The following is a 27,855-nucleotide window of genomic DNA, read 5'->3' as shown; positions in this document are numbered from 1 at the left end:
GCAAGATTCAGCCTGATCCGTCCAGTAGTTTGAGCTGTGCATAGATCAGTCAGTCAGCTTTTCCTTTTATATATATAATGATAAGATACGAAGAGATGGTTCTAATATTACTTTGGCATCAAAATTCAGAGCTATGGTTGTAGGAAATCCTCAATAGCTCAGTAGCAGGTACGGTTCCTCGGTGATATATTGGCTCCATTGCTTTTTTTCTTTACTCCTTAGAACTTATTATTGTGTGATTTGCAATGGTGCCAACATAATACATATTACCCACGCGTCAAGTTACGATGAACGGACAATAATATAATTAGTATTATGATCAAAATGTCGAACACGCATCAGATGCGCGTGCGACGTAGCCATAAAGTAAATAAAATAATATAAACTGGACGTAGCCACAGCCACGTAATGCCCGTGGATTTAGATTTTTAAATCCCGTGGGAGCTCTGATATTCCGGGATAAATAGTAGCTTTCACCGGCTCCGGGATGCAAGCTATCTCTGTACTAAATAGATGATGCCCTTGACTTCATCCACAAATTACCGTCATGCTTAGGATAATGTCCAGGATTTATTGTCACATTATTATAAGAATTTTGTACTCGAACTAGTTTTTAGGGTTCTGTACCTCAAAAGGCAAAAAGGAACCCTTATAGGACTCAACCTCTCTATCTTTGTTGTCTATCTGTCGTGTCTGTCAAGAAACTTATAAGGTACTCACCGTTTTACCGCGAATTTGTGGTTACATCACAAAAAAAAATTAAAATGTCATGAACCAATATTTAGTAAGTATTTTCAACTTTCAAAGTAAGTTTAATATCCCAAGTGGGTTATCGTAATATAGAATTCCTGAAAGGCCGGCACCGCATTGGTGGTTCCTCTGGTACTGCAAATGTTCTTGGGCGGCGGTAATCACTTAACATCAGGTGACCCGCCTGCTCGTTTGCTCGCCATTTTTATTAAAAAAATATATGAAAGAGCTTTACCAGTATATTCTAAAACAGATTTTTATTTATTTTTATGCATAATTACAATTTGCACGAGCAAACTGTCGAAAAAATACGACTGTAGCCCGGAACCCTCGGTGCGCGCAGCGCGAGTCTGACTCGCACATGGTCGGTTTTTTTATAGCAGCTAAAGGCCTCTCCAGTCTTCTTTAATAAGGTCTGAAGCTTTTTCTGCGATCATCACGACCGGTGCGTGCGTGTGTGACGCTGGTATCCTGGGTATGATGGACGCGTCCGCAACCCGCAGTCTTTGGATGCCGTGCACAAGCAGTCGTGGCGATACCACTGCTGTGAGATCACTCGATGGCCCCATTTTGCATGTTCCCACCTGTAAAATAAAATGCAACAATTTTAAACTTTATTCCTCACTTTCACCGAATCTATTAAGTTTATGTTGGACTGGAATGTATGTGTTGTAGGTATAGATTGTTTATTTTCCAGAGGTGATAGCCTAGGGGTTCGATACCGGACCTCTATCGCACGCACCGCACGCACCTCTAATTTTTCGGAGTTAGATATAAAATATCACTAACTTTTACTTTACGGTGAAGAAAAACATCGTGACGAAATTGCATGCCTGAGTTTTCCATAATGTTCTCTTATCATCATTAATCATTATCATCATTACCATCAACCGATGAACGTCCACTGCTGGACATAGGTTTCTTGTAGGGACTTTGTCACGCCACGGTCTTGCGCTTGCCCAGCGGCTCCCTGCGACTCGTCTAAAATCGTCCGTCCACCTAGTGGGGGGTCTACCAACGCTGCGCCTTCCGGTGCGAGGTTGCCATTCCAGCACCTTGGGACCCCAATGTCTATCGGTTCCGAACTATGTGCCTTGCCCATAGCCACTTCAGCTTCACAAACCGTTGAGCTATGTCGGTTACTCTAGTTCTCCTATGGATGCCCTCATTTCTGATTTGACCACGTAGTGAAACTCCAAGCATAGTTCTCTCCATCGCCCGCTGAGTGTTGTCATGTTCTCTCTATAGAGAGATAAGTAGTTAAGTATTTAGAAAATGTCTCTGGAATCTAAAATATTTTTAAATTGGAAACATTTTTTAAAGGCTTCTCAAAAATAAGTTGTTATCATTGTTAGGTAGGTAAATTGTTCAGCCTAACACCTACTTGGTGATCCAACGTTATCGACGTCTGCATGATGGCGCATTCCCAATACGCTTCCGAGTTGAAAGGATAGCCTTCACAATTCGGGAACGGCGTGTTATGCAATCTAGTGCCGTATCGCTGAAACGCCTTTGTGCCTATGACTCGTTGAGCCTGTCAATACAAATATTACATAGGTAGGTAGGTAACTATAATAGGTAGGTACCGAACGCCATTCTCTGTTAGAAAAATTCTAAAGGAATTCTAGTTTCTCTTGAAAAATGTCAAAGAAAATATTCGGCATTTTCCACTGATAAAGGCCAATGAATTTTGCAGTAGGTAAGGTAACATAGAATATGAAATCATTGTGGGAACATCCTTTGTAAATACTAAAGACCTATTTTGCGATAAAAACTAAATATTGATAATATAATAATCATCGTTATTATCGTTGTAGGTACCCGACAGGTCGAGATGGCAATCGGGGCGGGAACGCCATATTGCTAACCCGGTGCGGGTGAGCGCGTGTGACGTGCGGGTGTGCGGGGCGTCCCCCCGCCTCATACTCCGATTGGCATCTCGAGCTGTCCCGGAGTAGGTATAGGCAGGTATTACTCCGTCATTTACATTGATTAATGATGCACGCGGCTTTGTTTAGTTTCATTTTTCAGGTCAAATAGTAACCGATGTCCTTTTTTGGGATGTAAGTTATTTCTGTACCCAAAGCTAGCAGATAAACACAGACTTTCGCGTTTATAATATTAGTAGGTAGGTATGCATTATGTCGTTAAACCACGAAATAAGTCTATAAGTTACAACAAATATTTCTTTAAATTGATCTTTTCTTAATTTTTCCGCCATAAAGGGGACATTGAATCAACTAATTTACTCAATATACGTAGGTAGGTACCGTGTTTTTCACCTTTTTCATGTGAACGCCATCGGTCATGGGGACTGGGGAGCCTCCCAATCAAACCTACATACCTACCTACTTATCTTAAAACAGGAAGTGACTTCAAAAGAGTCCTGTTTAGGGCGTGCACAGAGTATCTACAGACGTGAGACGAGGGACTGTTATTGTCCGCGGAGGACAAAAAGTCCGTTGTCTTTTACTACAGTTTTTCGCTGTAGTCACTAGGTACTGTTAGACCATCGTGTTCGTTATGCGAAACAGTTCTTAGGTGATAAATTTTTTCCTTCGCAAGCAATAGTCTGTCGTCTGCATAAGCCCTAAAATTAAATAAAATTAGATAGAGAGTTGACTTGTAACATTTTGGTGTAATGTAATGTATCGAGTTTTCTTAACTGAAACCAAAGACTCAAAATTTTTTACAAAAAAAATAAAAACCGACTTCGATACACAAACACTAAAAATTGAAAAATAATTTAATTTATTACCGAATATATTATGTATACAAGAGTTGATATAGTTCCATAATAATACTTTTTGGTGCCGGTGCCAATTAGCTTCAGCTGCGCGAATCGTCTAGACTTCGAATTTTTATGAGACTCCACAATGGCACCTCATTGGCACCGACCCCAAAAAATATTATTATGGAACTATAGCAACTCTTGTATACATAATATATTCGGTAATAAATTAAATTATTTTTCAATTTTTAGTGTTTGTGTATCGAAGTCGGTTTTTATTTTTTTTGTAAAAAAAAATTATTTCACAATTTTTAGTGACCCCATGGTATTAAAATATGCTATGCCTGGTTAAAAATCTACTGTTTACTAAGCTATTACACTGATCGCGAGCAATGTACTCTTATCCGTTGAGGAGTTCCATTATCCATCTTCGAAGATGTTCATCAGATCTTCACCAAATTTAAATGGGACCAACTTTGAAGTATACCCTTTCAAACAAAAAAGAATTTTCAAAATCGGTCAAGGCGTCTTCGAGTAATCGGGGTACATACATAAAAAAAAAAAAAGATTCCAACGAATTGAGAACCTCCTCCTTTTTTTGAAGTCGGTTAAAAAGAAGATATTTGCGGCGTGCTCCACTCGACTGTCAGTTTTTTCGCAAATTCCCTTGGAGTGTTACAACAGTATTACAAATAAACGGTATAAGTCTGAAGTCAATCTCCAGCTTTAGGCAAGTTATTATAGGCATAGGCATGCCTACTGTACAAAAAAGTAACTTACAAATCTCACCCCTTCCTTAATAGCTTGCAAGTCATTTGGGTGATCAAAATAGTTGGGATGTATTTTCGGCTGATCGCTGAAGTTAGCAGAGCGTAACGTGACTCGGCCCACACTGCGAGGTCGGATCAGGACGGGGTTGAGTGAGAACGACCGCTGCCTTTCCTCAAGCGGCAGTGAGCCGTAAACTTCTTTGTACCAGTTATCGGTGACACCTGTGTACACAATATAGCTTTATATAGATCCGGCTCTACTCACGTGCTTAGTCGACGTAAGCTATACTAGTTTCGAACCCATCTAGGGTCCTTTTTCACAGGGACTCAGCTCGCAAACGCGTCGCGGTTCTGAGGTTCACGGTCCGCGTGGATTTTAGTTTTTGAAAATCCCAAGAGAACTCTTTCAATTTCCGGAACCTAAAGTACCTAGCCTATGTCCTCCTTCCCCGGGAACACTTTATATGCCTAAGTATTTATTATATTGATTAGTTAGCCAACAGTACAATCGAAAATACGATGAAACGCTTCGAGAAAAGGTACGTAGTGCTCCGTCCTTTAGTTTGGCTCGTCTTGGCAGGGCACTGCTGTGCCCCCTGATAACAATGATAACAATAATATTCTATGACAACGGTTAAATCCAGGTATAATCTAATGCAGGACCTACGTCTCGGACTACATGAGCCCGCTCGTACCAGTCGTCAAAATGTTTAAGTAAGTAAATGATATGAACATTAGCACCAATCTTACCAAGCATAGATCGTAAAATTCCAAGTAGATCGCCAGCGAGAGAACCAGCGCCCATCACCAGTTCAATATCAGGTCGGCCCTTGGCCAGGTCTTGCGCGTACTCAGTCTGTGTGAAGGCGAGGCCAGCCGCACCACCCGGGGTCGTCAGTGGCCCTTGTCCCATCAGATAGGCAGCTGCGGACGTTGGTGATGACGCTATCATCTGGGAGTAAAAATAAAAAATCCGTCAAGTGCAAATCGGACTTCCACACTAAATGTTGCGTAGAATCGTAGAAGAAATACACTTTAATTTTTTTGTAATTTTTATGGTGGTCATTTTGAAATTCTTATTATGTATTTGTTATAGCGGCAATAGAAATACACATTCTGTGAAAATTTCAACCTTCTACCTATTACGGTTCACGAGGGATAGCCCGCTGACAGACACAGACGGACAGTTGAGTGAGTCTTAGTACTATTACTATCTTAGTACTATGTACTATACTATCCGTACCTGAAGGGTGCCAACGGGACCCTATGGTCCCGTTGGCACCCTTCAGGTACGGATGATTAACAACATTAAAAAACACGAAAGCCGTGCCAAATTGATTTATTTTTTCAAAGAAATTATAGCCAGTTCACTCGGGATGATGTATCGATTCTAATAATATTCCATACATCTAAATCTATTGAGGCGAAAACCTCAATGACATCTTTTCACTTCATTTTGTGCTGTTGTTGAAATTATAAGAGGTCACCACTCACCACTGGAAACAACCGTAAGACCGTTAAGTGAACTGGAAGTCATGCACTAAGTAGATTTTCGTGTATTCTATAAATGGATGACCAGCAAAGTAATGATATCAGAATGTTAACAGGTCATGATGCATCGTTTCTATCTAAGTAGGTATATCTACTGACCGCAGGTAGATATATAGGTATAGTCCGCGACAGGGCGAGATGGCAATCGGGGTATTAGGCCGGGGGACGCCCCGTACACCCGCACGTTACCTATGCTGGCATGCACCGGGTTAGCGTGGGGGCTGTGCGGATGTGCAAAGCGTTCCCTTCCCCGATTGCCGTCTCGAACTTTCGCGTACCTACTTGTAATTATAATGTTATATTTTGATGATCATGCACTTACATCATTTAAGCAAAGCCCGCTTGTATTGACGATGAAGGCGTTTCCTGAGAACGTAACGTGATCTTGTAAGTTGTATCCCACGGGTAAATTGACTAGATTGTTGATGCCCAACGCTTCAAGGTGTTCTTTGGGACCCACTCCAGACAGCATCAAAAGTTGTGCCGATCCTATCGATCCAGCCGATAATATTATTTCACGACGAGCGTAAACTTTTATCCTGAAATAAAAATGAGTCATCTGAAGACCTACTATTGGTCGAAAATATAGCAACATCGACAGGAATAATAATACAAAAATGATTATGGTACCTAATAGGCTAACCAATTCCCCTTTATATCTACAGTGGAAACTCGATTAACCGGACTAATTGTTGTCGTTAGGGATTCGGATAATCGAAAATCCAGATAATCGAATGTATGAAGAAAAGCGGGCTTAGTGCATATTATGTAGTTCACTATAATAGTATTTTCAATTTTCAAAGTAAGAACTATATCAAGTGGGATATCATATGAAAGGGCTTTGCCTGTACATTCTAAAACAGATTTTTATGCCTAATAGTTTTTGATTTATCGTACAAAATGGCGGAAAAAATACCCTCGGTGCGTGAGTCTGACTCGCACTTGGCCGAACAATTTTCGGTTGGTAGTCCGGATAATCGCGAATCCGTATCACTGAGGGCCGGATAATCGAGTTTCTACTGTATTATATTTCTAAAACAATATATCTATTATATCCTTTTATATTTTTTAAGTATCTGAAAGTCTGTGTGTTTCTTTCTCATTCATGCCAAAATGGCTGAACCGATTTTGATGAAATTCAGTTATCACAAATTAATATTATAGTTCCTGGTCTGGAGTAGAATATAGAATACTCTTGTCCGGGTAGGTAGGTATGTACCACGGGAGTGAAGAGGCTCGTACAACAATATTGTTTACAAAAAAATCTCTTTTGGCAACTCATCTCTCTTTTGGTACAATTTGTTGAAGGATTATGATTTTTCAACATTCGTACATTTTACTCTTAGTTTGTTTAGTGAAAAAGTTAATTCATTGTTACAATACCTTTTATTATTTTTTATGAATTCAACCCCTCTAGCGATATTCGTTGAAGGATCGATAAGAATCCTAACCACAGTTGAATGTTTTGAAACTTTTAAATTTCTTCTAAATCTAACGGGTTCTAAAAAAGCTTTTGATGAACTGCATCGTCTGCCATTCCTCATGGTAGCTTGGGGCTTTGAGAAGCCAATTACGTTTTCTCCATTGGGATCATTCCATCCGTAACCGAGTTCTTCTCCTGCTTCTTTAAATGCACGATTTAAGGGAGAACTGTATGGTGCATAATCAATATCAAGATATCCTCCCGATCCATGGTAGCTTGAGTTTATAAGTTCGGGTATTTTAATATTTTCGGACTTCTTAAAATATGGCAACACCTCATCATAACTCCAGCCTTCATTTCCCATTCGGACCCAATCATTGTAGTCTTCGGGATGCCCTCTTTGGTATATTAAAAAGTTAAGGACACTACTACCTCCGAGTACTTTACCTCGTGGCAGATAACAAACGTGTCCTCTTAGATCTCGACAGGCTTTCTGCTCCGGTTCCGAGTTGTAGCCCCAATTCATCGGAGTTATTGAAAGGAAAGGCGCAAATATTGGTATATCTGAGAAAAAGTTTTCATTACCTCCAGATTCTAAAAGCAATACCTTCCAGTGTGTTATTTCTGATAGCCTATTAGCTAGAACGCAACCTGCCGAGCCTGCTCCTACTACAATAAAATCATATTCTTGTCCATCTTTTGGACGATAATCGGGAATGAACCCTTCCTTTTCATTAAGTGGCAATGGTCGAAATAAATTTGTCCAGAAATCAAAGAGGTTGAACCTTTCTAGAGAAGCGCCGGATATGTTCAGGAGAATGTATATAGAAACTGACATTCGCATTTTGAACCCCTGTGGATGACATACCTGAAATTAAAAAATATAGTTGAATTTGACATGTACTTATCACTCCAATACGTGAAGTTCGTTATTAGGGGACAATTTGCTAAAGCTGCTAAGCCGCTTTGGGCTTGTGCTTAAGTCGGGTACTCGGGTTTAAACCGTTACGGAGGACGACACATTTTAGTTAGCATTCACTGGTGTGATGGGTTGAGGATTGTAGCTCAAAGTGTTGCATTTAAATAGTTGTAGGTACCTTGCAAAACCATCATCATAGGCAAAGTTCATGCCTGCCGGGTATAACGACTACGAACGTACCTATATCAATATGCAAAGGCCATCCTTTGTGGAGGCATTTTATTGCTAGAATACAAATAACGTTACCCTAGATACTGAACCAAGCGAATTCATCAAGCAGATCAGGTACGAATACCTATTATATTATAGTTACCATCGAAGTAACAATAATGTCAGTTTTACGTCTTTTTGATTCGTCAATGGTAAAAACTACTGGATCAAAATTAAAACTGGTAGGTAGATACCGTAGATTCTTTAGTGTTTCACGAAAATATGTATACGCCATTCTTTCCGATGTTGTGTGAAATAAAATAAGTACCTACCTTTACCAACTTACTAATAAAATCATGCTGTTAATCTATGAGCCTTGATGGTGATAAGATCATTAGTTTAGCAGCTCTAGCTAGATATCGCGTGACGTTATTTATGCTGGATGTCGTGACACGTGTCGCTTAATCCAAGTAAGATGGGTAAGTAATGGGTATTAGGTACGTCTGCTATGGTGGCATTATGAAAATACATAAACTTTCAGTATCTACTGAAGATACGTGTGAACCAAATTTAAATTTTATGAATATATGGATATACTTACTTATTGGCATTTTCGACTTTATTTTTAACAAAACTTTGAGCATTTCTGCAATGAAAGTGTGCCTAAGTATGAATTTGTAAGCGATTCTCTCAAATTATTATAGTTTTAGATTTAATACGTAATAGTTTGATTTTAATTCAGTTTTTAACAATGGGGCTGGCATATACATAAAAAATAACCCTTAAAAATGTCAGATAAAAAGATCATTGGTCATTTGGTGACACTTTAGTAGGGGCTATTCACGCTGATGCGAGCGCGACATTCGGCCCAAATTATTTTGAGCATCTGAAATGTTCAACACAAGTTCTCACTTCTCACATCTTTGTGCGAGAATTTAGGTTACCAAGCAGGCTTGTGTCTTGTGCCTTGTTCTCATTCTGCGTATTCATGGCTGCCATCCATCGTTTAAGCAAAGTACAAATATAATAATTTAACAAATATTACACTAGTCTCCGGAATGTTGCCAAGAATGCTAGACCTTATTTCCCTTTATTTCCGCGCTCATTCATACCTACAGCTAGTCTTTGCGTAAACTACAAGCCAACCCTCTTCTCACCTGAGGAGGCAATTAAGTAAGTGATGTGTTAGGTAAATTATTTACTCGAACGACGTGCTGCATAGAACATGTTTGCACAAAACTAATGAAGTCTTTGATTATGTAAGTTATATAGCTTGATGGAAATACCTGTAGATAATTAAAATGAAGCACTATCAGTAATCTTTTATCATAATATCATATTGATTTTAATATTTTAATTTTTCGCTACTTGACACACTTTGCTAAAACATTACCTATATGAAAGTAATGTTACCTACTTTCCTTGAAAGTTCATTGTAGTACGTTTAAGTAAACATTTAAATCTAATATTGTATAATAATTGCAACTATAAATTTAGTTCTAAAAGATTCTACCTAGAGAGAATGGCAAAATATTTCATTATCTGTATATACCTATATAAAATTCAAAGTCCTGACTGACTTACTTATATATCAACGCACAGCCTAAACCTCTGGTTCTAGAGACATGAGAGGGTGTGTTCTTTGTCAAGAGTAGGTATCCACTAAGAAATAATTTAGAAATCCCACCCCTACTAAATTTTGGTTTAAAATTTATATAATCATACCTAATAATAAAACTTTTGTTACTAGTCGTGGATAGTGGATACCAATTATTTTTTAAGCATGGGTATGTATTTTACACTAAATACACTAGCCAAAAATGTTTCAAATCATGCCTTTCTTTCAGTAGGCTTTCTAATCGGAATAAGTACATTAAAATAATATGAAAAACTAAGCAGATTTAGTAACAATTTCGTTGGATTTAGAACGTAGGAGTACCTTTTTCGAGATAAGATTTTTATAATCAAGTACTTTTTGTAGTTCTCATTATGCATCAAGGATTTTTAAAATAGGTCATTGTTTCGACAGATTTTTATTATAATCAAGACTTTTGTCTTTCTCATTATGCATCAAGGATTTTTAAAATAGGTACTTAATTGTTTCGCAATAGCTGATCTTAACTTTTAATTGACACACCTGTGAGAACTATATTTACGGACAATATTTTTTTACATTATCCTTAGTTGTTACTTTGTAGAATAGAAAATAATTTTATTATACTTACATAGAAGATTGGCGCCTCCCGCAGCAACCCGCGGTAAAATAATAAATTCTTTTTACGCAGGAATTTCGGTAAATCTGGCCTAGGTAATTACTTTTCTACTTACGTTATAAAAGGAACTTCGTTCATGTCAGTTAGTGAATCAGGACTTTTTCTTTTTATATCCTATTCTTAGGTAGGTATAGGCAAGGGGTAGATAATATGTAAGTAGGTTAATTTTATTTAGATTCTACGTGATGTGTGGTCTAGTTTGAGATAACGCATAATCGATTGCGATTGCTAAGCAATGTTGACCCAGATCGGTAACTGGATGGGTGACCGACTTTGTTGGTCCGAATTTTGTCACCCTCCGTGACTTATTTTATTTTATTCAGATACAAGTTAGCCCTTGACGGCAATATCACAATTCCAATTATTTAATCAAGATTCTGTTGGCGCTGGACCACAATCCACATACATATTTAATTTCCAAGACTTGTCGATTGGCATGTATTTAAGGCATTGACAAGCATGAGTGTTACCTTCCTACCTACTGATAGTTCTTGTTGTTTTAATTCTATCGGATTATGAGCTAGAACTATGGAAATGTTTTGTATGCAACCACGGACGAGTATGCAACCGATTCGTTTTAATACTTACAATACCTATCTAGGTAGATACAACACGCAAATACTTACTTATTAGTTATTATGGAAACAATGTTTGAATAATTTATATTCTGCGCCGTAATTAGAAACAAAATGCACATAATGTACGTATAATTATTGTTTGTTTATTAAGGCAGCTTTGTTAAGTGGCGACTTTATGCCAGGCAACCTTAACCGACTATAACTGGCAAAATAATACGAATTATGAATACCTACTACTTAATAAAATTAAAGAAGGCGGCCTTTACCACTAGGCTAACCTGGTGGGTAAGATATCGCCCTCCTATATCCGGAAGGGCCGGGGTTCGATCCGGGACATGCACCACTAACTTTTCGGAGTTATACATACGTTTCCAGCAACTTAATACCAAGTGCTTTTAATGGTGAAAACCTGGAACTGGACGAAACCTGCATACTTGAGAGTTGGCCAGCGTGGTACACTATGACCTAAACTCTTCTCATTCTGAGGAGAGACCCCTGCTCAGTGGTGGACCGATGATGGGTTGATGATAATGACCTACTTTTGAATAGGTACCTCAAAAACAAACAGTCATAATTTGAAAAATCATCAAAGCAGCATATATACAAACCTATTTCGTTATAAAAATATCGATAGGTATGCAGCTGGTAAATACTAGATATTATGATTATATGATATTGTGTAGAATGCACCTGAGAGTAGGTCAAAACAACTTGCACGAATGAGAACTGCGCTGCGAAGAGCAAACAAGTGCTAAATGCTAAAGTAATGGCTAAACTTAACTAATTACCTACGCAATGACTAGTAGGTATGTAGGGTTGCCACTTGCCAACTGTTCCCGATTTACTCACCTACGCGAGTTTGAGTAGAGTCTGGCTAACGAAAGAAGAGACTGGAAAAGCGCGACAAATAAAAAATAATACAAGTTGCTATGGCAGCTCTGAAATTAGTATGACAGACGGAATAGCCTGATTTGAACAGAAATAAAAATAAGTATTTTTAAAGTATCAAATTACATTATTCCAGGTCTGCCATACTAACTTTGACGCTGCCATAAAGATATTTTTAAAATTAGCCACGCTTTTCCCTTAAGGGGGAAATTTTAGAGGTTGAAATTTGTGTAGTCCATGCGGACGAAGTTGCGGGCATAAGCTAGTGATGGATAAATTAATTTAAATTATGCATTATTTTGTTTTATTTCTGTTTTATAAGTCTACTAGTTAAGAAAGGGAACAAGTCAACACATTAAAAAAAATTATATTTACAAACCAATAATTTGAAATGTACAAAAATACTTGCATTGATTACATTGTTTATACCTCAGAATATATAAAATATATAAAGAGCAATAAACACCAAAAATAACTGTATAATCACTTTTTATGCCTCCTGAAAATATTTAATTAATTTTGTGCGGCACGTCCACACACACACTGCTTTTGAAAATGAAAGATAACCATACAGTGACAAATCACAAACGTGACTATGTACCTATATGGCGATTAACATGATGGTAACAGCTACCATTAATCAAATATGGTCGATAAAAATGCAAATCACCGACTACGTCAACGAAAAATGAAAGGATAGGTACCTACCTACCTAGATATAATTTTAATTTTTATTGGAAAAAGATAAAAGGTCGTCTGTAGGTTACATGAAACAGGTCCGTTAATGACCTGAATAATTATTAGTTCAAATGTTAGCTCTAGACCGAAATTGACAACTTCCCTGGCGTAGTGATGAGCGCTGTGGTTTTATAAGTCTGGTCTGGTGGGAGGCTTCAGCCGTGGGTAGTTACCACCCAACCGACAAAGCCGTGCCGCCCAGCGATTCGTTCCGGTACGATGTCACGTAGAAACAGAACTCCCATATCCCATCCTGGGATATCATCCAGGATTTAAAAAAAACCTAATTTCACGCGGACGAAGTCGCGGGCATCAGCTAGTATAGTATATAACTAAACATGAATCGCCGGCGAAATGTATCCTACCTACGCGCATAACTTCCGAAGGACTGCACCAAATTGGATAAAACTTTTTTTTGCGTTCCTTATTGTTAGGACAAGGTTTGTATGAAAGTTTTTTTTTGGAAAATCCTCGGGAAAAGACAGTTCCCGAGGGACGCGGATGAAGTCGCGGGCAACAGCTAGTTACTAATAAAAACAATGAAAATTCTGTAAAATATTTGTTTCTCTGCGAGGTTTGTATGATACAATAGAGACGCAAGTAAACTTAATAAAGCACAAATGAAAAAATAAACGCGAGGCGTTCCAGATTAGGTACATAAATCAAGTAGACAACAAATCGCTAAAGCCGTTTTCCGTAGAATCCAGCGAATGGATTGCTTTCTCCATTTTTCTCCAGTTAATTAGCTTGGCGCTACTATTATTAAACTCGTAGCTACAATAATAATTGAAATTGTACTTGGTACCTAGGATTTGAATGATGTGATTTTTAGGATTCAGACGGACAGACAGACAACGAAGTGATCCTATAAGGGTTTCTTTTTCTTGTTGGGGTACGAAACCCTAAAAAGGCTCTTTAATATCCCAGCTATATCGTATTTATCTGAAGCTTAGCATATTTTTAAACTTACAATTTTTTGTGTGAATATTTGTGTTAGGGTATTGATAAACGATATGAAGCTGTGATAGCCTAGTGGTTAGGACATCCGCCTTCTAATCGGAGGTCGGGGCTTCGATTCCAGGCACGCACCTCTAACTTTTCGGAGCTATGTGAGTTTTAAGTAATTAAATATCACTTGCTTTAACGGTGAAGGAAAACATCGTGAGGAAACCTGCAAGCCTGAGAGTTCTCCATAGTGTTCTCAAAGGTGTGTGAAGTCTATCCATCCGCACATGGGCAGCGTGGTAGACTATGGCCAAAACCCTTCTCACTCTGCGAGGAGACCCGTGCTCTGTAGTGAGTCGGCGATGGGCTGATCATGATGATGATGATGATGATGATGATTGATAAACGACGTTGATAATAATAATAGTGTCGTAGGTTTATGATGTAAGTACTAAGTAATAAGTATTCGTAACGGGATAGCTTAGGTGGCTTAGCCTAGATAATTAAAATAATTATCATGATGTGAGAAAGTAGTAAGAAATAAATATCTACCTAAGTAGTAAATGGTCTTCTACCTAGTTGAAGAATTAAGTGTGTGGTTGTTTAGTACAGCTACCGGTTAGTTAGGTTAGTGATAAGGTGTTATTTCGAAATCCCTTCGCTGTGCGTTTAGATAAACAGGACAGGGCACTTCGTCGACTATGTGAAGGTTTATTGCTTTCACTGCTTCTTCTAAAGTGGCAATACGCATGATATACGCGTTCTAAACATTGTAAGGAGAATATATTATATAGTGCAGTATGTAATTGAGATGCACATTCCGTGCGCATATGTATGCTTGTTAATATAATAGGCCTACTGGTTCTAGGTATAGGTACTATATTGAGAAATACCTACTAGTTATTTCAACAGATCCTTAAAAGCACTTTTCACACTTAAAACATTCTTAGGGCTGACGCGACATAAGGATTTTAAATTATTATGCCTATACCTAAGTATTAGGTAATATATACTTACTAGTTACCTGATTGATTAATTTTATTTCGTTGAAGGAATGTATGCACTGTATTTAAAAAAAGTCTTGCGAAATAGTAAGATATTTAATATGTACAAGTGTTATTATAAAATAAGTAGGACTTAGACTAGAAGTAGGTATTACACAGGTAGTGTATGTAACACAATAAAAATAAAGAGAGCCAGCGTGTGCCAGACCTTCGTTATTTTAAAAAAAAGCTGAAAGTTTCTCTGCGTATTGTCCCCAACACTGGGGGGAACGTTTGATTGGATGTTTGTTTGGATCATGATGGCTTTGGGAGATAACGTAATAAAGGTGTAAAAAATCTTACGTCAAAATATAAAGGCAATTTTTTTATATTTTCTTCGGAATAGTATTAGAAATCACCCTTAAACTTTTAAACTTAAGGGTGTCTGGCAGGAGGTTTCCATTCGGGAGTTGGTCATGATAGGAAGTTTCTTTATTGAAATACTGGGGCACCTAACTGATGCGTGTTATGATGACGTACGCTTGGCCAGTTATTAATTGTAGCATAGATATAGAACAGGTAGGCTTATATTTTACGATCTACGATAGTAATTATTGCCTATTATCATATTAAAGCTATCTCTACCAACATAATTTAAAATGAACTTGAATATTGAACATTAATAACGTTTCGAAACGTCGCGGTCAAGTTCGCCTCGTGACAATTTTTAGGGTTCCGTACCTCCAAAGGAAAAACGGAATCCTTATAGGATCACTTTGTTGTCTGTCTGTCTGTCTGTCTGTCTGTCAAGAAACCTACAGGGTACTTCCCGTTGACCTAGAATCATGAAATTTGGCAGGTAGGTACCTACATCTTATAGCTGGCATTTGGGGAAAAGTCTGAAAACCGTGAATTTAGGGTTAGATCACACAAAAAAAAATTAAATTGTGGTCATGTACTAATAATTAGTATTTTCAACTTTCGAAGTGAGATAACAATATCAAAAGGGGTATCATATGAAAGGTCTTTACCTGTACATTATAAAACAGGTTTTTATTTATTTTTATGCATCATAGTTTTTGAATTATCGTGCAAAATGTCGAATAAATACGACTGTAGTACGGAACCCTCATTGCGCGAGCCTGACTCGCACTTGGCCGGTTTTTTTTCGGAACGCGATCTGCGTTACGATCGTGAATGTGGGTGCGGTATTTTATCAATCTAGAGATAGTTCTTAATTTACACAACATAGAATCGTTGTTTCTAGTATTGAATATTTATGTCAAGATTTTTATTTACGCCTTTTTAATTAATTTAAATCAAAATCAATGAAATGAAATGAATTTATTTCATACTAGGTGATGCCCGCGACTTCGTGAGTTTCGATTTTTAAAATTTCCGTGGCTACTCTTTGATTTTCCGGGATAAAAAGTAGCCTATGTCCTTCCCCGGGATGCAGGGGAAATTTGGTACATGATCTCTGTACCAAATTGCGTCAAAATCGGTTAAACGGATGGACCGCGAAAAGCTAGCAGCTAGACTGACAGACAGACACACTTTCGCATTTATAATATTAGTATTAGTATGGAAGTATGGATAGGACAGCATGAGCCACTTATGATGGGTCAAGACTCTACCATACCTACTCTAATAAATCACTACCCATATTGTAAATGCGATAACAATTTTCGTCGAGTTACGATGAAAATTGTTGTACTAGTCCTCCTGACACGCCTGGTCTAAGTCCGGTGCGATCTATTTATTTTATAATTTCCTAATATTGAAGAGAAAAAAGTCATGCCTATTTGCAAAGAAGGCACCCGAAACTATAAAATTAATACTTAATAGTACCCTATTGGTAAAGCCTAGGCTGGATGGTGAAAATTTTAATAGTAGGTAAGTAAGTAAGTTTATATTAGAGTTTTACCATTATTGAACTTATCGATAGTAGTTAAAGGGCGAGGAATGTAAAAATTATATTGTTGAAATATAAGTATTTATATTATATCTATATAAGAAATAAAGTCAAATTTTCATACCTTTATGGGATCGAAAATGTCACAAGAATCCAAAATGATTTATTATTTACTAGCTTTTAAATATTTTTCGTTAAACATTTTATTCACTAAAATATTGAAGTACTAAGTATAATTTCGTGTATCACTAAATATGGAGCACTCGATTGAATGAAATGGGGACACTTATTTGCACACGCACTATGCCCGTACAGAAGTCAATATGACATTGCCCGTGGCGGGCGGCACGCAGGGTATTAATTTAACATTTAAAGCCGGTGCGATCAACTGACCTTGCAGGTTGACCATTAAATGTGGTGGTTTCGAGTGTTGACTCAGAGATAGCTATTCTCATCCTTATGTATCCTTATGTCAATATTACTTACATCTTTATTACGTGATACTCACTTTAATAGTTTTGTTGCTGTACTTAGTTGGGAGCATTACATTCTGTAGATATTCCATCCAAGTTTATTTTAATTTTATTGATTGCAAATTGTTGCCATTTCAGGATTCACGTAGGTAGGTATCACCATTAACTTTAATTATATAGGTAATGTCAGTAGGTAAAGTTCTTTAGTGAAAAGTTGACTAAAGTTTAAAGGACAACCACACTGAATTAACCTACTTTAAATCTCTAGCTACTTACTGATGAAGTAATGACATTTTTTACAATCTTCTAATGGTAAAGGTAAAGTTTGAAAGTTTTCAATTTTACGATATAAAAAGTACCCAAAATATTTTCGTCTTTCGTATAGGTACGGGTTGCAAGCACCTACGTATCAAATACTTAATAGATGATGTCCGCGACTGCAGCCTCGTTGAGTTCAGGAACTCTTTGATTTTTTGGATCAAAAAGTCTATGTCAAGCTATCTCTACACCGGTCATAATCGGTTAAATGGATGGGTCGGCTGTGAAAAGCTAGCAGACAGACAGACACACATTTGCATTTAAATATTATAATATTCGTAGAAATACGGATGTGTAGACGTACACCTAGGCTAAAACATTATTTCTGGAGAATCTGAGTATTGCCTAGTGCCTAATCGCGAGATGGCGGCAATTCGCCTTTGGACTACAACTAGTGATGAGTGACGACTGATGACGTTGATAGAGATGTGGTGATACCGAACTTTAAGGTCATTACCAAAGTAGGTATGTTAATAAGTATGATACTTAAGATACAAGTTATAAGAATTTTTATAGGATATTTTAGGTTGCCATGGCCTATTATGCTAATCTTAAGGATTTTAATATATTTGTTTATTTATTTATTTATACGCAATCGCCTTAATTCTGGCATTGGGAAGTGTCTGTCTGTATTTTCGAAATAACTACCTACCTCAAATTAAGCTCTAATGGTTACTTGAACTGTACCATAACTCTATCACACGTTTTTAAAATTTTTGTCTGTCTGTCTGTCTGAACTAGCTGTTTGAACGAGCTAATCTTCGAAACGGCTAAACCTATTTTGATCTCGAGGTGATGCCACGCGTTTTTAAAGAATCGTGCGTTTAAATGTTTTTCGAAATTTGGTACTTAAGGGCTTATTCCACCTTCTTAAATAAGACGCCCTAAATGGTATAGTTACCGTCGAACTAGCTTTACCACTCTAGATACTTTGCCCAAAAAGCAATTTATAATATAAGCAAATTTGCTAAGTAATTTTTTTTGATAAATTAACATTTAAACAGAAATAGCTTGCATTTCGGGGAAGGATGTAGGCTACTTTTTATCCCAGAAAATCAAAGAGTTTCCATCGGATTTTTAATAATCCGAAACTTACGCGGACACTTCATTCGGCATCATCTAGTACCTACCTAATAAAACATTCCAAGTTAGGAAACAGAAACAGTATCTAGGTCGCCAATATAATAAAAATCAGTCCCAGAAACACGCCAAGTTACGAAATAAACAGAATACAATCCAATGACCAACACAGTCAACATAAAATCAAAAACTGAGAACAAATTAAACAGACAGACAGACAGCAGAGTGACATCAATATGGCTCTCTTTTTACCCTTTGGGTACGGAACCCTAAAAAGCATTAAAACACGATGTCCGGACTGCACGAGAGACAGTCTGACACAATCGCAAACCGTGGTCAGTTATCTGCGACCATTGCCCTGCGATTTGTACTCCCCTATTAGCTCGTCTTCCTGAACAGGGTAAAGTAACAGTGTAGAAAAGATTTTTTATTCTTGTGTACTTACATCAGCTCGAAACCGTCGAGCTCTCGATCGTCAATGAGACCCTCTCAAGCGTTAGCCGAGCACAGGGGTCGAGGGGCTCGTTAGGGTTTGCATTAATCGCAGGCTGTGTACGAGGGTAGGTAACTGTGTCATACTGTACTGCTCTTGACTGAATGAGTTTTCGATACAACATAATATTGATATTAAAACTTACACTTTGGCACTTCGATTAGAATGTGGGTACAAAAGTTAGTTTTGGAGATGTTTATACCGACGTTATAAAAGTAGAGCGACTGTTTTGCTAATATGTATAATAGTAAGGTCTAACAGTTATATTACTCACTGACTTTAGTTTCCAAAAGTCAAAAATACGTAGGTAGGTACTCAAACTTCAATCAAAATAAATTGGTCTCCTAAGACCTAAAGGATCCGACATCAGCAGTCAGCTTTATTTAAACTTTTATTTAAGTTGAGAGTTATTATTATACATGCATAAAGCTATAAACTATGTACATGTTCTTTATTTTTAACCATCTCATTAAACTTCTGAAACGTGAATTAAAAATAGGTATAATCTCTAGACATTAGTATAAATATTTGATTTGTAAATAAAGACGCGTTCTGCAAATTCATGCATGTCATACATAAAGTAGTTACTCACTATAAAGAGTTAAAGCAATAAACCTTAACATACTGATCTACAAGCATAGGCCTCTTTACTAGAACATGCTATAATTGATTTCAACATACCTGTGTTTAGCATATACATATTTAGGTAAGTAGGTATGTATAATATATTCCTTGGATTTAAATTTATGTAACGGAAAATCTGACATCAAAAGAGACAAATTATTCATTCCTCAATATTTTTTCAAGGTAAATTCAAAGTGTCAATGGTAAGATATCGCTCCATCGACATTCCATCGATTATTTTTTCGAATTTTTAATAACGTACAATGGACAAGACAACAAGACGTGTGGTGACGTGCCTAGGAAGAGAGAAAGACAATATATTAAAAAATATACACAACAAATTACCAGTTGTTCTGTTTATAATATTTTTAAAGAAAATTTGATTAGTGGTTTAAACCTGACTATCGATTGGCAAATTTGGCTTACATAAATGGGATGAATCAACCTCACTATACCGAAGTGTTTTCAAAATTCAAAATCATTTGTTTAAAAATTTGGAATGAATATTTTAATAAGAGATCAGTTGATAAATGGATATGGTATAGAACAATTCAATCCGAGCCTCCCCGTATTGCTTGGTTTGTAAATAGTGAAATTAATAGAAATAAGTTATAGCATTTAGATCCGGACACAAGTAGATGATGTCTCACATTTGTTGTTGGAATGTGTTCGCAATCACAATGTGAGAGAAACATTAACGTGTGAATTAAATTTAAATTTTATGAACATTGGTATTTTAAACTGTATATGAATATATATAATTTTTTAGTGATTTTTTCAAATTATCATAATTTTAGGTTTAACTATAGTTTGTTTTTAGTTTAGTTTGTAACGATGGGGCTGACATATAAAAGCCCCTTAAAAAATCAGATATTCTCCTTTTCTCTTTAACTTATCTGGGTACTAACCTTACCTTACGTAATTTAAAACCTTTCCGATTTGTCTTCCGATCCGATCCGATTTACTTATAATTAATACAGTTATTTAACAGAATATACTTAATTTATTTACAGAAGATACCTATCTATTATATAAATATATAGATATATAACTATATATACTCTATATATATATATATATATATATATATATATATATATATATATAGAGTTGGTCTTACCAAATATATTGCGAATAATTTAGGTGATACTAGGTACTTACATGGTTTTCTTAATGAGAAGTCAATGACATGTAGACAGGACATATAGGGCTTGTTTCACTTAATTTGGCGAAACATCGAAACTGTTGTACATTAGTGACCTACAAAGGTACATTGAATCAAAAAGGATTGAGTACATGGCCGAATGTATTGCCGTTTTATCACGCTTTTTCACGAGATAATAATTTACATCCCAAATTGCTCGTCATTAATTTCGTTATAAAGCGTAATCGCGAGGCTTAATATATAGCAATTTGTTTGCATATAAATAGATATCATATTCAAATCTGTATTTTTGTAAAAATCGCTAGCGAACCTTATTAATAAAAATAAAAATAAATAAAATAAATCTGCTTTTATATAGTAGGTAGATATATATCTATTATAAATCAGGTTATTTTATATACTTGCCTACTTAATCCATATGAAATAACAGAATATAATATAAATGAGATACCTATTTTTATTAAGTAGGTATTAATAGCGGATGTAGGAAACCATAACTCTAATATTCATAAATTGCTGGGCGCATTTGGTAGCCGTGGATAGACTATTACTGTCATGATCATCATGATCAACCCATCGCTGGCTCACTGCAGAGCACGGGTCTCCTCTCAGAGTGAGAAGGGTTTGGCCGTCTACCACGCTGGCCAAGTGCGGAGTGGTAGACTTCACACACCTTTGAGAACATTTTGGAGAACTCTCAGGCGTGCAGGTTCCCTCACGATGTTTTCCTTCACCGTTAAAGCAAGTGGTATTTAAGTATTTATTTAAGTCGCGCATAACTCCGAAAAGTTAGAGGTGCGTGCCCAGGATCGAACCCCCGACCTCCGATTAGAAGGTGGACGTGCTAACCACTAGGCTATCGCACACAGCAGACTATTACTGTATTCCTACTTAATTAACGATTAATTGACGTTGTCAGTGTCGCTACGTGTTACTCAACTGCAACGTACAAATTTGTGACACTAGCGTAGGCCATCCGTGCCAGGCTCTTTACGCACTGCATTCGATCCGAATCTGAAAAAATTCGAGACAACTTGGATCGAATCCGGATGTACTTAGATTTAACACTACGTCCGTTTTGACTTTTGGCATACCTATGAGCTCTGAATACAGAATTCTGTATTCTGAGTCTACGAGTATGTTCCTTTCGACTGGCCGCTCGATGATGGCTCGGATTCGAGTCGGATGCAGTGCACAAGTGTTTTTACTAACCGTTCATAAATTATTATTGCGAAATAACATTATTGTGGTTCATTAAGTCCGTGAACAATGCTTCGATTTGGAGATATTCAGTTTCGGAAAACGAAATTCGGATCTAGTGTTAAACCCTCATACAAATTATAGTAGGTACTACGGCTACTTCGAATCGTGAATTCTCAAATTTGGATTACATGCAGTGAGTAAAGAGCCTAAGGGCATTATAGTGTGCGTAGCTATACGTAAAGGCCATGTAAAGGCAGTTAAAATATAATAGTACTTGTAGAGGCATGAAATGTGATAAGTATTAAATTCGATACTATCAGCCCCTGAAACGTGATCTGGTATACATATTAAGACATCCTTTTATGGCTACTCTACCGAGTTAGGAACTGTTTAAAATGAGTTAGTTATAGGTACAAATAGAAAAGATGTAGCTAGGTAACTTTAGAACTAGCCAAAAATAACATTTGGTAATGAAAATTGATACTACTTTTCCAAAGTAGGTCAAGTTTGCCTCGGAGTAGGAGAACGAATAAAGGCCTACGTGCTAATCCCATCGAACGTACCTACTGTGAATTAAAATTGTTACTTTGTGTCAATTGATCCAACAACCAAGCTGTTGGCAATATGTGACTAACTTTTAGTTCCGAGTACGCTTACATGACGCTCATTGCTAATATTAGCGCCAAAATGGCAAAAATCAAGTTGCTTAAAAACAGGTCGAAAATCGCATACCTACTTACTTCATTATTAATACCTCTAGGTGTATTGATAGCTCAGATCAGTGGTCGTGTTTGACGTTTTCATACACTTTTGGCAGGTTTATATTCATTTTAGAGGGGTTTGAGTTTTAGTTAAGAAAGAAAGAAAACTTTTATTTGATCACAATACTACAATAAACCTTAAAAGCTAATTAAGTCAATCTACATAATTAAACTGATAAGTAAAAAATAATAATAATAAAAATATACTATATATACGAGTACGTGTGACCAAATGTAGGTCTCCCACTCAGCATCATGCTGCAGCAAGCTGCAGCGCTGGTTTTCAGTGGGAGCCTTAACAAGCGAAGTCACGGACGAGGTATTTACCTACTACAGTATATTATACAAATAAAATACGCAAACAACTAATCCAAGGTTTAAACAAATAACTAAAAAAAGACTAACAATATAAGAAAACTAAGACCGTACATAAAATATAAAAAAAATAAATTAAAAAATATATGAGAAGAGGTATAACGGAATTATTATAAATGATCATTGTAAAAAACAATAAGTGCAATATAATATGTGACAGTTACACCCTTCTTTGGCTCTGGCATCGACGAATCGAATACCGTTGTGTAAAATTTCTGCCATATGCTAAATAAAACTTGATTGTTAGGCAACTGCGCCTTATTGAAATAAGATTTCGATCCAAAATATGATAAAATCTACCTTTTATAATAAACGGCAGGTTTCGTAGTGCAAGTATAGGTACCTACGTGGTAACTATAGGTATGCGACCTTCTTCGTTGCAGATTGCGATATCTACTCGAGTGCTCGGCCCTGTAAAATTCGCAATAACAGGTTCGTCACCGGTTTTAAATAGTAGGGAACAGTTTTTTGGAAAAGCTCTACATACTTATGTAGTGTAGGTAATATTGAAGCCAAACCTTTACCTTTAGTACCTACCTACTTATATACCTACGCTACGTGCGTACTAGATAGTTCCGTGTTATCATTCATTCAGTAGGTAAAATCTAAGTTACCAAGGATCTGAACAACTTTTGACAGCAGTAAATTCTTAAGCACTGTAAGCAATATATACCTACTTGTACCGCTAAGCGGTACAAGTAGGTATATTGGTCTCTCTCATAGAGTTACATTTTTGTTCCGTTTGCAAAGGATCGGCCTGGCTGCCCAGCGCGGAAATGCAGTCAGTATACTTGGCACCATTGTACGCGGGTATGATTTGTACAGTATCTAGTTAGATAAGTTTTATGATAACATTTTCAGTGTATGAAATAAAACATACTTTTTTTGAAATACATACTATGGTCTCCCGTCTCTAATACTGGCTATCCCGCTCTGCTAGAGTGAAATTTCTGAAAATAATATTATCGTGTTATAACTTTTATGGTGGTTATATAGCCTGACCGAGTGACCTTCAAAGAAAAATAATTAGGTTCCTCTTACCTAGACCTATTAGAAAATATCCGATTTTCCAAGCTACTTAGGTATCATTATTTTATTTAGATTTTTTATGATAAGCCAATATACGAACACGATTTCACATAATTATAGGACTAATTCAAACAAAAGTTCTGTGAACGGTTTTGGCATACGAAACAGAAAAGTACCTACCTACCTACTTTAGGAAGCGTTATTAAAACTTTATCAGAGTGACAAATTCCTAGAATTGGTTAGGTTCAGCTTTAGAGTAGTTCCGGTTCTGTCCGACTGACATCAGCGTAGGGGAAATTCAGTTAATAATAATAATCGATGATACTTAGATAATAATCGTTTGAGACTGGTAAAACAGAGCGGGGAACGGCGGCTGAAATAAATATTTGAAAACTTATAAAAATAGTCTCGAACACTTTATTTGACGCCATAAAAGATGCCTAGCCTGAAAAATTTCTTGGCGCTGGAAAACGGGACAAATATCGGAAATTTATTGTCCCAATATCAGATTAATGCTTTTCTCAGAAGTGTGAGCGTTAATTTTGTTATCTTTTTGCGATACAAATATTTTGCTTGGATAAGCTTTCTTTGTACCTATCTAAAGTAAACACGAGGAGTTCGAATACCGGGCATTTCTCACAAAGGAGATTTTAATTAAACATTAGAGCATTGTATAGTTGAATGCGAGAGAGATGTAAGCTCGTTGAATAGTTCACATAACTTAACGAACTGTAATTTGTAATACATGTTTTCGATAAATTGTGCTCATTGATTTTTATTAACTATAAATCAATGATTGTGCTACGATTAAGTTAATATACTTGCTTATTAATTAATAGGCTTGTTTAAACGAATTAGAATTTACACAACATTTTAGCCATGCGAGATCAATAATTAATCTATGATTTTAGCCTACTAAAAGTACCTAGGTTAAGTAGTTGGTCACATTGACATAATTTTATTATTATTATACAAGCAAGGTACCAATTGCTAAGAAAAGTTCATCAAAAACGTCCAAAAGGTGGTACCCGGTATAATAATTTACATATTTAGGTAAAGTGCAATTTAAAATGAGAAAACTAAAACTAAAAAATAAATAATAATATACACAGTAAGTCACAGAAGGTCAGAAATCAGAATCAGAAACAGTCAGGAATTATTTTACCAAGCATAGAATTAATTTAATTAATATTTTTTTATAATATTATACTGACGTACATCATCATCATCATCATCACCGCCGGCTTACTAATGAGCACTGGTCTCCTCTCAGAATGAGAAGGGTTTGGCCACGCTGTCAAATTACGAATTGGCAAACGTATGTACTATGTAGGTACAATATTAGGTAGTATAATATTTCCTCAAAGGCAATAGTCCTTTAGTGTGTGAAATTAAAGGGAAATTTCATCTTTTGTTACCAATCTGTAATCTAAAATTATCAATCTAGATTTAAAACAAACAGTTATGAAAATGAACGGATGGGTTATGTAAATACATTTTTAAAAACACAAATGCTTTGTTTAACTGTTCGGAAAACGCCTACGTGAATTACATATACATAAATGGTCCGCGACAGGTCGAGATGGCAAGCGGGATATAAGGCGGGGGGACGCCCCGCACACCCACACGTCACCTGCGCTCGCCCGCCACCGGGTCAGCGCGGAGTCTGTGCGGGTGTGCGAGGCGTTCCCTCCCCGATTGCCATCTCGACCTGTCGAGTAATATATTATTAAGAGTTTTCCCCGAGACATGCGGATTTGGTCACGATGGTTTTTAACATCGAAGAGTGCGTGACAAAATTGTAAATGTGTTTCGTAATTAAGCATATAAATACCTACTTACAGAAAAGTAGGAAACAAAGTTCTGTCAGTATAATGGACGTTTTGTTTTTACAACGAAACGAATTGCCGGCGAACGGCGCAAAATAGAGCTACTATGTAATTTATCTATAAATATTCCCGCTGCTGTGTTCAAATAAAGATTTGGAGCCCTAACAATAAAGTCTCATTTATGTTACTGTTAACGTGCATACACCAGTTAAGGCTGAGAGTAGCTGTAACATTCGTTAGAGTGAAGGAAATAGGCTCTGCGCTGAAATACTCAAATAATCACTTCAATCTCAAATCAATTATAATATGTGAATGTGGCCTAGACCGAAATTTGAACACACTGGCAAATTCGCAGTTTTGTATGTTCTAGTTAGGTTCCTTCGACATCAATCGCTCTACCTATGTAGGTACAGTGTTTTTATAAAGCGCGAAGTGTGAAGTTCTCAAAGGAGGTCCTGAATAGGGAGTAGGGAGCCTATGAGGCAAAAATTGGCGCATGGAGGAGGTAATGAGCGAAGCGAGCTGGCGACATCCACAGTAAAACGAACCTCGAGTACTAAATACTAAAAATGTGGAGACCCACTGCACATTACCTAGATAAAGCTCAGTAATCTGCTAAGTATTTTACTTAAAATTTGCTTACTTCAACGTATTGAAAATTTAATATAAAGATTATCTAGTTGATGCCGACATTAACAATTTCCGAACTGTAGCGATAACATTTTACTAAACAAGTTTCGACTGAAAAGCCTCGACTGAACCTTTGGACGTAATCTACCTACCCCTAACACACAGCCTGTAGTAGGTATTGTAGGCAAGGCAGATAAAGGACATCAGATAATAATAAGTATATTTTGCTTGTACTAAGCTACGAGTATATATTTTGCTCATATAAATACCACTCAGAGAGTAGGATAGATAAAAGTTTTTCGGGTTTTCGCATTTCCATTACTTTCTTATCAGAAAAAGGGTTGAAACGTGCCATTTCTTTTTGTCAATAAGGTCTCAGAGCTCGCGGTCTCAAATATTGCTATTGCAATGAAATAAGTACTTATGTTTGCTTTGATATCAATAACTCCATTCCGAATAACCAACTTATTTTCGGCTCGTCACAATCAAAGTGAGAAACGTTCGCTACATAAGTGATAGGTATAAATCGTATCGTACCTACGTCTACATTGCAATGAAAATAATATTATAGACTTCTGACATAGGTAGATCACAGGCCGCGATCACGTCATGAGTAGCGCGATTTCGTCCGTGTGGATCAACATAATATTTTCTTTAAAGAACTTTTCGGTTTACCGGGACAGAAAGTAGCCTTGTCCATCCCCGGGATGCAAGCTGTCTCAAGCAATCTCTGTATCAAATGGATAATGCCGGCAACTTCGTCTACGTGGAATTAGGTTTTACAAAATCCCGTTGGATCTTTTTTATCTTCCGGTGGCAAAAGTAGGTGTAGCCTAATTCCTTCAATTTTAATTCCTGGTGCGCTCGGCGGGGGCCTGGCGCTTCCAATCGGCACTAAAATAAACTGTCATTTTATATGACACACTTCTTCCAGCCTACTTTTCGTTTCAGTGGCGTCATTCGACTATCCGAGAAATCGAGTTGTTACTATTTAATACGTGAGTGCGTAAACGAATTTTCCCTGTTCTTTGTTCACCTTGACATTTTTAAGCCAAATAAAAAAAGTGACCGCAAATTTTACAATGGCTCTATAGTTATTAAGTGGCCCTTGGTGTCACATTGTCTCTGTTCACTCACTCAATTAGCACGCCACTCCCTCGTGTGTCCTTGACCTTTTCGCTAATTTACACACCATTTATAC

General features: G+C 36.8%; 2 protein-coding genes across 5 annotated transcripts in view; both read right to left on the bottom strand.

Annotated features, from left to right (window-relative positions):
- The window catches only part of LOC117996907 (zinc finger protein 681-like), a 31,061-nt gene extending 11,726 nt beyond the window's left edge, over nucleotides 1–19,335 (bottom strand). The window contains exon 1 of the mRNA XM_034985050.2: nucleotides 19,317–19,335. The gene's annotated coding sequence lies outside the window, so the exon portion shown is untranslated. The remainder of the gene's footprint in view (nucleotides 1–19,316) is intronic.
- LOC117996899 (glucose dehydrogenase [FAD, quinone]-like) lies at nucleotides 426–17,072 on the bottom strand. 4 transcript variants are annotated; one of them, XM_034985038.2, is made up of 7 exons: nucleotides 16,799–17,072; nucleotides 7,186–8,093; nucleotides 6,125–6,341; nucleotides 5,002–5,203; nucleotides 4,262–4,473; nucleotides 2,135–2,284; nucleotides 426–1,334 (listed from the first exon to the last, which is right to left on the bottom strand). In XM_034985038.2, exons 2-7 carry the CDS (start codon nucleotides 8,067–8,069, stop codon nucleotides 1,134–1,136), a joined length of 1,866 nt encoding a protein of 621 aa, XP_034840929.1. In that variant the 5' UTR covers nucleotides 8,070–8,093; nucleotides 16,799–17,072; the 3' UTR covers nucleotides 426–1,133. The 4 variants fall into 4 exon arrangements, with proteins under 4 accessions (XP_034840929.1, XP_069354515.1, XP_069354514.1 ...); XM_069498414.1 differs by lacking the exon at nucleotides 16,799–17,072 and adding an exon at nucleotides 12,523–12,624; XM_069498413.1 differs by lacking the exon at nucleotides 16,799–17,072 and adding an exon at nucleotides 12,473–12,599.
- Nucleotides 19,336–27,855: the final 8,520 nt, after the last annotated feature.

This window comes from Maniola hyperantus, chromosome 4 (genome assembly GCF_902806685.2).
Source record: "Maniola hyperantus chromosome 4, iAphHyp1.2, whole genome shotgun sequence".
Classification (NCBI taxonomy): Eukaryota; Metazoa; Arthropoda; class Insecta; order Lepidoptera; family Nymphalidae; genus Maniola; species Maniola hyperantus.
This window is presented reverse-complemented; position numbering and strand designations above follow the sequence as displayed.